Genomic DNA, 13,976 nt, shown 5'->3' with positions numbered 1-13,976 from the left:
CAAGACACCATTAAAAATAATAATTGCATTATAGTGAATATTTTTTTTAGTTGACTATAAGTTGGCGACCCCACAGAAAACGGGTCGCGACCTATAGGTTGGGAACCTGTGTATTAGATTCAATATGAACATTAATTCAATTTTTATGGCTGATGTTGGCAAAATTTCATGAATTCAAGAATAAAAACCTAACCTAATCTAACAAATAATAATCCAGTATATCGGCTATTTTCAAAATTTGTTTGCTGCTGGTCTCCTGTAGGTAAAGTGTAAACCGACAAAAACCGTATTTTATTTAGACAGGAATTTTATGTCAGTACTATTCGACCCAAAGAGGTTGGACAGTCTTTAGTATACGTCCATATATTTCCGATATAACATTTCACGGTGAAGTATGATACGGCGAACTGCATACGTACAAGTTTCCGGACACGGAAAAACACGGGCGTGTATTTACTTTAATTAGTAATGCCATTAAGCCGATTCCAAACTGACAACTGTATTAATTACATCGCCGCATGCAAGAAGTTGCACGTATTTATTAAATATTTTGCCGTTGCAGGTGATAATATTGACGAATTTCAAAATCAATATGGCCTAATTGACACATGTCTGTTTTCATAGGTGTATACAAAATCACTGCCATCGCCTCTAGTAGCCGGCAGCCTGCCTGTGATATTCAGGTCAATAGCGGAAATGTCAGATGACTGCAAACGGCACGCGAGGACCGAACTGGGAAATCTCTTGACGCGTCTCATGAGGAAATATGGTGCTGATACGGTTGGGAAAATGATTCCTGAATCTGACGAGGGCATGCAAAGAAAACTAAGGTGAATATCAAAGCACACCTAAAGGACTAGCCCGCAATCATTATTGTTGCCATTTAAAAAAAAAAAAATCCCGATATTTACAATAAATAACACTGAAAAAATAGGAAAACTGTACAATATAAATAGAATAATTATAAATTAATAGTTGGTATTATAGACTTGATATTTTTTAATCTTTGTCTTATAAAAGGTTACTTGAATCAGTAAAATTGACACACTGCGGATACAGTATACCTTGTAAGAAAATAGGTATACTGAATTCGTATATTTTTTTATTGACATGACAAGAAGTTTGTATGTTACTAAAATGATGTCTGTTTACTGTAGGAAATGTCAACATTGTTGATAATATAACATAATTAATAATAATAGTATTTTGTATTTGTATATATAATAAACGATATTCATTTAATTTCTGGTTAAAAATGACATGTCAGATTTTCAGATTATCCGTCAGACGCATATGTTACTATTCTCCATGTGCAGATTTTATAAGCATGTCGACATCATAGCATTAGCGTTAATCAGCCAATAAATGTGTAAATGGTGGATAGTGATTCATGTCATTATCTGCATCTTGGTCATAGAAATCTAGACTAGAAAATTATATTTGTAGTAAATGTTTCCATGCAATCATCCAGGTACATGAGGAAAATGGACTCGCGAAAGAAACGCCAGCGGGAACTGAGGAAGGCGCAAAAGTCCCAAGATGACGATTCCGACAATGAGATCCAAGTGAAAGGATCCTCCATGACGTTGGAGGAGATCCTCAAGGACTCTGACTCAGAGTTGGACCTCGGAGACGACGAGGACGACAATGTCAGAACGAAAGGGGCGAAAGGGAGACCCAATAAGAAGAAAAACCAGACTTGGATTCGGGAGGATGCCGATAATATTATGGATCTCATGGACCCCACTTCGGCTAGGCATATTACAGGTATGTTGCCTTACAAATTTATAATAATGAGTTACTGAGTGTGTAATTTAATAAGATAATTAAGAAATAGTCGAAGAATCTAGGTTATCGCGAGTTTTGTTTTTGTTTTGTTACGCCAAAGAAGTATAACTTCTAACGCGCGTACATAAGTATTGTACGACGACATCTTCTTGGCTACGTGATGAAGGCGCTGTTGTCGACTAAATGGGAGGAGCTTGTTAGTTTATAATGGAAGTACGGTTAAAAATAGGAGGAGCATGTTAGTTCATAGATGTTGTCATAGAGTACACGCACCAATTTTTTTTATATTTCTGTTTAGAAACTGACCATGAATCACATCACAAATAACCGAACATTAGTTTATTGAAAAGCGTGGCAATAAAATAGACCGCTCGCACTCTGGTACTATGTTAAAAGTTTACATAGTATTTTGTGTAAGTGGTCACACGACAATAAGACGCCTTGCCACGCTTTGTAGGCTTTGTGCCTTACATAACAAATACCTAATGTTGATTTATGATTTTTTTTTTTTATTTTTTCAGCAACTAAACCTAGCAGAGGGGGAGGCGACAATGGTGACCTATTAGAAAAATCCAAGAAGAAATCTCGAGAAATCAAAAAATCGCACGACGGAAAGCTTATTCTCAATTTTAAAAATGATTCCGACAGCGATGAGGGTGAAAACAAAAAGAGAAATAGGAACGATTCAGATGACTCGGGTAAATAAACACAACTACATAAATCGTTTTGTTATAGTTATTAATCGCAATTATTTCGATATAACCAAGTCGACTGTTTGGAATGGGGGTGTAATTGCGAAACTAGGGAAGTTGAGCAGCAAATGAACTGGATGACCTTGAAGATAAACGGTTCCTCCTGAAGACGGCGATCATATTTATTTTTATTCATTTATTTAAAGAAGACACATTGAGTACAGTAAAACCTCGTTAATACGAATTTCATGGGACCGAAAATCGAAAAAAAATTATGAAATGTATGGGGGAAAAATATAAAAATTTTGAATTTTTTAATTTTTTTTTTATTTTCATTTTCATTAATATCGTTCACGATCATAGATGTGCCTACCACATTTCCGGTTCCGTGTTTGTTAATGGGTCATAAAATGTCAGGATTATTTTTATTACCTTCTTAAAATAAGTAATTTATGATGTTTTAAGAAAAGTCTGTCACAATTTTCAATAACTGGCATGACGATTTATTGAATATTTTTATATGCCAGAACTCTGAAATCATTTCGAATTACAAAATTCGAATTAAATGTATGGTTTTATATGAAAATAATGTTCAAATGACTTTCTTGCGAAAATTTCGAATTACGGTGAATTTCGAATTATCTGTGTTCTTATTAACGAGGTTTTACTGTATACATACTTAGTATTAGAGATTGTTTCCTCATCTAAAGTTGTTTTACGTTTGAACAGATGCTGATCGGTTAATGTTCTGTTTTACATAGTCTGAATTGTGCTGATCCACCTCAAGTGCCTATGCGTCCCTACATATTTAAGTGACAAAAATTATTATCCAATTGTAAAATTAAATAATGTATTGTATGGTTGCATTTTATTGTGTTTCAAAAAATGAAGGATTGCGTAGTTGAAATCAAAGATGTTGATGAAAACCTTCTATGAAGGTGGAGGAAAGATATGTTATGAAGCTGAAAAACTCACTAATGGACGTGAAGAATATAAGGGCCCTTCCAAACGAACCGGCTCATAGAAATCTGGGAACTGCTGTTACAAATTTTATTCTTTACATAATCAAACAGATACATATTATTGTTACAGTCAAAAACTTCAGGCCTTGTCAGCATTATTTCGACAGTAAGAATTAGCAAATCATTTAAACTATTGCTCAATCGTCGCATCTACAGTCAGCACATTCTACACGCGTGACATTATTCGATGGGATCGAAACGTTCGAAGTGCAATAATGCTGAGGCCAGCAGATTTCTCAATTGCAAGCTTTATCAACAATGACTCACAATTTACCGAATATTCATGCATATAATTAGCAGCTTGATGAGTTAGTCAGTCTAAATACCTATTAGTATCAATCATAATCTTAGTGTCAGTTGCTTCGCACCGCATTTTGTTCCACCGAGCTCGGACCTCGGAACAGTATCATAAGTATTGTAACATACTTTTGTACTGACTGTTTACGCTGCAAATAAAACTCGCTCCTCCACCATCGGAGCAACCACCAAATCTCGACTTCTCATCTCTCCTCCTGATAACTCTCCATCTACACCTCCTGGTCATCCCCAATCACAGCGGTCACGTCCCTCAACCACGAGATGCGCAAAACTATCACTATGAGTAAACAAAGTAAATCGAATTTCAGATGAAGACTCGGACAATGGGTCAGAGGCGGAGACGATGCCCCTGACGGCTGGCAAGAAACGGAAGTTTGACGACACCCGCAGCAGCAAAAGTGGGCGGAGCGGCTTCAGTGTCACCACATCAAGAGGATCACAACCCCTGCCCAAATACAAGACTGGAGGGAAAGGAATACATAGGTAAAAAATCATGCATTAGCTGTTTGCCATAAACATTTTATTATCTTTAAAATTCCTCAACTGCGCTTGTATTGTTCTAAATATGGAACACAAACAACGACCCTTCCAAACCAACCTGTCTTCCACTACACCCGATCTTAATCGGCAGTATCACAGACCCTACGTTTTTGATGTGAAGCATCATCAATTAATTGTACCTGGGAATGTATTCGGAGCAGTTGCCCAAGACTGAGGTCGCCTTGCACTCGAGTTTGCTTTGATTGAGTTTACATGACTTTAAGTTTAGAAGGGGAGAATGGGAGGGAGGAACACAAAGAAAATATAAAAATTAAATAATAACATAATATAAAACTTCAAGTTCTCAGTATTTTGCTGCAAAATTTTTAAAGCAATAAAAGACCAGGTCGGATGGGCCTAGTGGCTGGTTGGACTGACTTAAGCAACTTTTCCCTTTCTGTATACAGTACTCACTCAGTAATCCGCCACCCCAAAAACCAGACAAGTGTCCAATTAGTGAAAACGGCGGATTATAGTCAATAAATACAAATACAATACAATTTCGTGAAAATAGTTTTCATTGAGAAATTTGTACTACCTAGCAACTTACGATTTTTTTTATGATCAAAATCGATTATGTATTAAATTATACAAATTAATTATAAACTAAGTTTATTAACTACATACATATTAAACAGTGAATTATTTAACGCAACCATTTGTTCAGTCTTGTTTGTTTTTTTCTGAATATTGTTGGAAGATTGTGTCATTTCGTAATTTATGCAACATGATGAATGTGTTGACGTTTGCATTATTTTCCTCTGGCCATTTGGTAACTCGTCAGTCCCAGCTAGTGCATCTTCTGATTTGACTGTATGAGCTGCGGTCAGTTGACAATTATTGCCTTCATCCTCAGAATCCAAGCCTCTTGCTACGCATTCTTCTAAAAGATTTCACGTGAGCTCTGAGTTTTCAGTCGCCCTCTGAATCGATTCTTCTAATGGAACTAAGTCTTCCAGTTCCCAGTTTTCACCATCTGTTCATGCAGGGCCACAGCTTTTTTTAACAATTAAATTATTGCTCGTCCCGGTAGGTTGTTCCACGCCGCAGCTACGTTATATTCGACGGCGGACAGCTAATATAGGCATGCGGCGGATTACTGAATTTTACATCCGAATACCGGCGAATTATAGAGCTAGAGTAGTTGTCGGATAATCGAGCGGCGGATTACTGAGAGTGTACTGTATACATATATTATTGAATTGTTTAATAATGCATTATTGTATTTAATCAACAGAAGTGATGGTTAAAATATTTTTCGCTTTATGTTTGCAGGAACGTAGCAGCGTCTGTGAAGTCAGGTACTGGATCGGAGTACAGAACGAAGAAAGCCAAGGGAGACATGAAGAAGAAGGGTCAACCGGATCCGTACGCGTATCTACCATTAGCCAGAAGTGCTCTAAATAAACGGTATGTACTATAAATCAATTTGTCAACTTTGACCGGTGGGATCGAATCCCGCATCTGCTAAAAAGTTAATATATTTGTTACAATATATATTTTCGAGATTACTAATATACGGCTTATCATACTTCTGTGTTGAGGTTTATTTGCCAGGGCTGCACTGTGATAATAGTGCCTTGATTTAGTTTAGCAAGAAGATAATAATACAGTGGAATTTGGTTATTACGAGGAAGATGGGACCGACTGAATTTGCTCGTTATAAGCATTACTCGTAATATCAATAACATTTTTCGCACCACATTCTATTTGAGCATGGAACATAAAAATCTGAAAACCATCGTAAAAATCCCCTAAACAAGCACGGCATTCATAAACTACAAAAGAAGTTGTTTATTGAAATGAAGTCACCGGCCTTCTGCGCGCTCTTAAGCGGAGATAGCAGGCCGTGATAATGTCAAGGCCAAAGCGGGGGTGGGAGACAGAAACGCACGGTGTATGGTGTCGAGGCTGGTATATTTTATCGTATTTGATACAGGGTATTGTCGTTTGCGGTCGGTTGGTAATTGGCGCTTTGGCGGGCTGCAAACGTGGTGTCGCGGCTGGGCTGCTGATTGATGCTTGGCATCCGAGGCGAGAGTCAGTGCTTGCGGCGTGGCGATGCAGTCTTTTTGGCGGGAAATGTTGGCTGGGCTGCAGACGCTTGTGGATCCTGGCTGGTCGACGTCTGATACGAGAGAAAGCTTTTCGCGCGCGTCCCACTGTCAGATTGCCGGCATTAACGCGCTGCGCTCTCTGTTTTACCGACGAATTGACTAGTGGCGGTGCGAGCGACCGTTTTTGACAGGCCGCGTCTGTGTTTTGGTGGGAGCGCTGACGAATTTGAATTTACGATTCTTTGAGGCGGGCTTTGCACGGCCGTGGGTTGCGAGAACCGCGAAGAGTGGACGTAGGCTGAGGGGTATGGGAAAGTTGATGTTTCGGTCCGTCCTTTGAGGTGGTCTCCTGTGGGAGACTTCCATCTGGTATCAGTAGGTACCTACTGACTTCACAAAGCTTGGATTTTTTACATGCAATTTCGACCATATGCGTGGATACTTTTTCAATGTTGTCGGCGAAAACACCAATTAGGTACTTAGACACTTAACTAGTGTCATAAACGTAATCCAATTCCGGCAGCATCGGTCTAGTTAGCTGCCTGGTCAGATTTTATTGCTTAGGGTCGAAAATGTTTTTAAACGATCGACACATAAACAGTTTTGCTCGGTATACCCGAGAAGTAGCTCGTTTTAAAAGTGAATAAATGTATGGAGAAAATCATATACTAAAATGTCAACGAATGTTTTCTCATTACATCCGAGATCTCACTATTTCCGTGATCGTAATAACCAAGTTCGACTGTATTATGAATTTTTGTCAATTCCTTGTATGGAGATACATGACATGCGCACATAATTCTACAGAATCCACTGTCGGTTTTAACTACCATAAGTCTTGTTATACAACAGCGATATGAAACCTCATTGATTACACACTGCCTGCAGAGAGAATTTGAACATTGATTACGTTTGAGAGTAAACTGACATTTATTAGCCATATAGTTACCATTTGTAACAAAGTGCTTAAAATGTTGGGCTTCGTCATGCGTACTTCCCGGGTCTTTTCAGATGTTACGGTATTAAAACTTTTATTTAATTCTTTAGTTCGAAGCAGACTTGAGAGTGGGTCTATTGTTTGGGCACCGCATCAATTGAAGTATGGCCTTATGGTGGAGAGGGTACAGAAGAAATTCTTGAGACTCCTTTACTTGAGGTTGTATGGATACTATCCGTGGCTTTATCCAACTGACTTTCTCTTAGGCATGCTTACATACTGCAGTCTACAATTTAGAAGAAATCTTTATTTAACTACGTATTTTTTTCGACTTATACGAGTTATAAATGAGAACTCTGCCATTCTGAGCAGTGTTGACATGTGTGTCCCTGATAACTATCTTAGAAATAGAGACCATCAGTTGTTTATTCTCCCAAGGTGTAGAACCAACCTGCCACTGGTAATGCCAATTGGGAGGACAATAACTATGTTCAAGGAAATTGCTTCAGGTGTTGATATATTCCACCTACGTGAGAATGAGTTTAGGTGGACGTTGTTTTATGAATTCTTAAAATAGGGTCTGCTTAACTCATCCGGTGTACTTCCTTGTAACTATCTAATTTATCTACTGATCTATCTCTTTTTTTATGTAATACTGTTATATTTATATATCTTTGTTTCTAAATGTCATGTTGTGAACATCTTAAACTTATAATTTGTAATGTCCACAATATGTTAAAAAAATAAATAAATTGAAAATTGAATACCAATGGGCCGCACAATGAATGGAGCCCCAATCACCTTTACCTTAATCACCGCGAAATTATTCTTAAAAATATCAAAAACTACATGTACCGTTTGTAAATAATGTTCTGCGCATAGTAATCATGTCATACTTCTTGCGCTCTAATTCGAGTCATAAAGCCGTCTGCTCATAGACTGAACGTAGTACTGACGTTTCAAACACTGGCTGTTAATTCACACAGCTGAACACCAGTTTAATTTGTTTACTCGAAGTGAATGGATGCATTTATTAATCCATTCAATATGTTTACAATGGTTAGAAGTAGATGAAGTTGTAATCTTGTAAAATGATGATGGAAGTGAAGATAGCAAGGAAAAAGAAACAACACACCCAAAAACAAAGGTATCAGTGATAAGATCGCATCTAATAACATTTATTGACTATTTGTCAGATAACGAAATGAGAGTTAATTATAAAAAACAAGACTTCAAAAGTGCTGACAAAACTTGATTCTATTTTCAAAGCAAAATTACTGAAAGCAAGCACGTCGACATTGTACATCGATGTCACTCCACAACGGGTGTGTCTGGATATATCATCCGAAGATGAATAAATAGGATTTTGTTTGTGTTTTTATATAACGGACTTTTGGCTTAAACGGACACCCTCTCACCCGCATTGGTCCGTTATATTGAGGTTTTACGATAGTAGCAATTCTTAGGTTAAGGCTCGATGACATTGAGCTACTTTACAAGCTACATACCGGCGAATTTACAATCTGCTTGTAAACTCGCCCAGTGTCATCATTGAATTAGCTAACAAGCAGATTGTAAATAATCTACCGAGAAAAGTTGAAAGCTGGGCTACTTTACTCGTTGGCGTGTGGGCCGATCTGATACTACTCGATACGTCCTGTCAAATAGTACCAAAAATGACGGTTTCAACTTGTTAGCTTGTTGGCGTGTTTTTCTGAGCGAGTGGAAAGTTTTGTGTGTCATCATCACAATCGCACTAGCTGACTCGCCCGCTTTTAAACTCGCCGACTAGCTGCTTGTAAAGTAGCTCAATGTCATCGACGCTTTTGCGTTGATTACAGTAACCGAATCTTTTGGAACAAATCCGTACCAATATGGCAGAAGCATATAAGTCGTGTTTTGGCGATTTTGAGATTTGAATGCCAATATATCAAAAAATGCCTACTTTATGTTATGGCAAAAGCATATATCTCTAAAACCTATAGATTTCTCGTAAAACGACTTGGAAAAACAATACATGTCATAAAATGTCAAGCTCTAATAAGCCAAAAGCATATATCTCTGACATATACGTTTTTGCATAATATAAAATTTCAAACTCTAACAAGGCAAAAGCATATATGTCTGACATATACGCTTTTGGCATATTATAAAATTACACATGCGCAGACTTATCTATGGTATTCTGCATTTTTGGCAGCTGTCTTTATTGAATTTATAAAATTAGCAATACAGAGGGACTGGAATATAAAGTTTGCAAAAAAATGTTTCAACATGTCTTTGGATTTATTGGTAATGATAATTTCTTTTATTTTGTTTACTGTCAATTCATGGTGGAACTGCATTGTATCGTTGTTTTTATTAAATAAAAACAACAAGGTAATGATAACCGTGGAAAACACTACCCATAAACAAGAAAACAAACGAACGGGACGAAGTTACTGCACACATAGAAAGCTTTCCTAAACATGAAAGTCATTATTCACGTCGTCGCACATCCAAAGAATACCTGTCTGGGCAGCTAAACATATCCAAAATGTTTGAAATGTATTGTTATATGCAAACAGAAAAAATATGATTCCTGTATCATATAGTATGTATGCTTCATTTTTAAAAACGCCGGATATAAATTTAAAGTACTTTACAAAAACACATGAAAAACTTGTGATACATACAATATTCAATTAAAATGTGCTACAGATTTACAAATAAAACAAATATTGGAAACCCACAAGTTTGCAAGTGGCAGATGAAGGCTATGAATTAAAAAAAAAACGATAAGACCAAAGCTCTCCAATCTGAAGGTAAAATTGCTTTTTTAGCATTCGATCTGCAGCAGTGTTTGCCAACGCCTTCTCTTAACTCAAGTATAGTGTACTATAAAAGACAATTGTACACATATAATTTGACCATAAGAAATTGCACATCGAACCAAACCTCATGTTATATGTGGCACGAGGGAATAGCTGCAAGAGGAGCCAACGAAATAGCGTTTTGTGTGATAAGTCTTCTGAATACCTTAAGTCCAACTGTTGAAAATGTTATTGCATCCTCTGATTCTTGTCCGGGACAAAATAAAAATAACATAATAACTGCAGCTCTATCTTTCTTTGTAAGTACATCACCAACTATCCAGGTCATGGACCATAAATATTTGCTCCCAGGCCCATGTGACACTGACCATTCACGTGTTGAAAAAGCCAAGAAAACTTCCAACATAGAAATTAATATTCCCCATGATTGGTATCAGTTTGTTAGAACAGTAAGGGGCAAGAAATTTTTTATTGGTAAAGAGATGTCTCAGGATGAAATTTACAATTATTCAAGACTTCTTTCTAATCAACTGGTGAAGCGAAAAATTAATACAGTTGGAGAAAATGTCGTTTGGAACAAAATTAGATCGTTCTGGTATGAGAAGGAGTTTGGTTTAATAAAATTTAAATATTCATTACATGAAGATGACCCATTTCTTCAACTTCATTTACGACGTACAACAAGAGGAAGAAGGAACATTGTTAACATTAAGCAATACTATAACGGTCCTCTGCCAATAAATCAATCTAAGAAAGATGACCTCATCAGTTTATTGCCATTGATAGATCCAGTTTATCATACATTTTATATAAATTTAAATACTTGTTAATTTTTTTATATACATACTATAAGTAATACTCATAAACAACTGTTTACCAATATTATTATCACTGTTAGTTTAATTTTATCATGTTTTCATTTAATTTCCATGCTCTTGTTTTAATTTCATAAGTTTTTCTATAATAAAACATCTATTATTGTAAATGATATGTCAAAATGTTGAAAATATTTTTATGCCAAAACCTCATATGTCATTAAATGCTCAATAACTCATTGAATTGCTTGATTTTCTTTTTTTATCAAATATATTTTAAAAATATACTAGTTTTTTTATAATAATAACATTAAACAATCCAATTTCCATCATATTCTGATTTGTGACACTTCTTTAAACCTTAAAAACCTTCTCCTGTAAAATGCGAAAAAATGACTTATATGCTTCTGCCATATAGGTACGGAAATTCTTCAATTTATTTTTTCTAATTACAGGAAAAAGATGAAAAATGCCGGACAATTCAATAACATAATGCGAGGGGCTCAGAAAGGCGCCGCTGCTGGGAGAATATCCAAAGCCAAAATGAGGGTTAAGATCAAGAAATAATCAATTTAAAAAATAACTTATCTTACTTATTAATCCTCTATTTAATTATTCTCTCACATTGACAATGTATAAAAATATTCGATAGCCTTATAGGGAGGGGAAAAAAAGCAACTATTGTCAAGCTGGCTGTCTTTGTATTCTGTGATTTTGTCATGTGGAAAGATACATGAAATATGTAAATTATAATTACTACCTAATGTTATCACATGTTTTTGTTGGCAGATATAAAGGAAAAAAATATATTTTATTTGTTTATATTTTTCCATCTATATTTGCCTCCTCCAACATCTGCTTCAATCCAGGTCTGTCTAAAGCCACTTCCCTCCATTTAATGCTAAGTACTCACGCATGCTCTTGCCCGACGGTTTCGCTCGATCGAACATGTTGACTTGGAAGCACGGTCGACCAGCCTGACACAAGTCACTCAGTCAAAGTGCTACAAGTTGAGACATGCTTGAGCGAATTTCTGTCAAACATCAAGTAAGAATAACGGCCCTTGAATCGTTTTCACATCGAGCTGTTTGCTTGATATCGAACAAAAAGACATTGAGCGAATAGTACACACATTCAGACGTGTTTGAATGAGCGTAAAACCATTGAGCAAGAAAGTGCGTGGGTACTTAGCTTTAAACACCCAATGTCTTTAAATCCAACTCAACACTATCCTTTCATCTTGTACGAGGCTGACCAGGTTTTCGTTTGCCTTCCCACTTCCCGAATCTAAGTTTCTTTGTCATGCGTGACTCATCCATCCTGTGTATATGGTTCGGCCATCTAAGGCGGTCCGATCTGACGTGTGTACCCCGTACAGCCCTTAGGTGTATACTCATCTCCACCCCAAATGTCATCGATGGGCCTGAAGATACCATGCAGCACGCTCTGATCAAATGAGTCCCAACACTCATTCCATGCTTTTAGTCTTGTCTCCGAGCCATACAAGACAGCGGGTCTTATTAATGTTTTATACAAGATGCATTTCAAGTGTAAAGTATTCATTGGACCAAAATAACATTTGTTACCTAGCACGATTCTTCTCTGAATTTCGATTTCTAGGTTAAGAGGACTCCAGGTACAGGGGGTCCTCATTATCCCAGTCCCCGCAGTTACAAATTTGCAGGAAAATACAAAAAAACACAAGCGCTCACAGTTGTCAACTGCCACTTTGAATTCCACACTCCTACGCTATTTCTGTCTTGCTCACATCTCTTTTTCTTTTTTAAACGTGTTCCAATTAAACCCATTTACTAAGTAATTTTGGTCCCCATTTTAAGCGGAATCGCATGAAGTATTTTTTCGCCCCCAATTACCATCGGATAACGAGGACCCCCTGTGTACGAAATTATTGACCCTTTCAAAAGCGCTATTGTGCATCTAGAAAATATCACAAGATCTGTTCGCCCCTTGATAGAACCATATTCGTTGTTGAAACTAGAAAATTGTGTAACTCCAAAAACGCTACTTTACAGGAGAGAAAAAAAGCATTATGGTTTCGTTACAATTTTTTTGGAAATACATTATTTGCAAGATGGGAAGATATCATGGCTTCAAAGTCAATTTTCGATTAAAACTGAGTTACACATTTTTCTAGTTTCAACGACGAATTCAGTTTTAACTAACAGTGAGTCCTAGTGTGCTGGCATTTTTCTCAAGGTCCACAAATACTTCTCCGACAGTATTTTCGATCCGGCCTATGATGTTAATATCGTCCGCATATACTAATATTTTTGATGCTTCATCCGAAATCATAATAAATAAGTTGCATGAAATGCAAACTATTAATAATACAACGTATGCGCTAGCTCAAAAATTGTAAGTACGATTTCTAAACAAAATAATGAATGTTTGTAAACATTACCTCCACAAAGTAGAATAACTACTAATGTTTATTAGATAAGATCTGTAGGCCTCATAAATGAAATTCGTACTATGTAAATTAATCGTAGATATTATATCTCCACTGCTTAATGAATTAATTATTATTAATTCTTGGTTTTGATAATATAACTTTAAAATCGTGTGTCATTTTGTACACATGTTCCTTCCTGTCTTTTTTTATTCGTAGCTGCAACTATGGTCCCCACATCCTAAAGCGAGCCCCCAAGCCAAGATCTTTGTGAGGTTAACGGCAGTTTGACGGTTTTAAGTAGTGTTTCCCAAATGGTGTTAGTGTATGTCCTGAGTGGCAGCGTTCGGCGTTTTGCGCAACTCAAACGTATAACCACGTGTGAAAATGTTCGTAGACAATGTCTTTTTTTGGTTATACGTTTGAGTTACGTATAACGCTCAACGCTGCGTCGAACGCCGCCACTGAGGCCTCACACTTGGAGGTAAAATTAAGGGTATCCAGTGTATTTTCAATACATCCACATGAATTATGGAGTTGAACATACAATAATAAAAAAATTGCTCAATCTCACAAGCACTAAT

The 13,976-nt window shown here is 36.7% G+C and overlaps 1 protein-coding gene across 1 annotated transcript in view; it reads left to right on the top strand.

Annotated features, from left to right (window-relative positions):
* Positions 1-11,646, top strand: part of LOC147069774 (RRP12-like protein) — a 33,186-nt gene extending 21,540 nt beyond the window's left edge. The window contains exons 13-18 of the mRNA XM_085950533.1: positions 625-830; positions 1,472-1,767; positions 2,310-2,486; positions 4,129-4,303; positions 5,636-5,770; positions 11,438-11,646. Coding sequence (XP_085806659.1) covers positions 625-830; positions 1,472-1,767; positions 2,310-2,486; positions 4,129-4,303; positions 5,636-5,770; positions 11,438-11,549 — 1,101 coding nt within the window. The 3' untranslated portion in view covers positions 11,550-11,646. The remainder of the gene's footprint in view (positions 1-624; positions 831-1,471; positions 1,768-2,309; positions 2,487-4,128; positions 4,304-5,635; positions 5,771-11,437) is intronic.
* Positions 11,647-13,976: the final 2,330 nt, after the last annotated feature.

Source organism: Rhyacophila brunnea, unplaced genomic scaffold, assembly GCF_057557595.1.
Source record: "Rhyacophila brunnea isolate RB1 unplaced genomic scaffold, BYU_Rbru_1.0 scaffold_23, whole genome shotgun sequence".
Classification (NCBI taxonomy): domain Eukaryota; kingdom Metazoa; phylum Arthropoda; class Insecta; order Trichoptera; family Rhyacophilidae; genus Rhyacophila; species Rhyacophila brunnea.
This window is presented reverse-complemented; position numbering and strand designations above follow the sequence as displayed.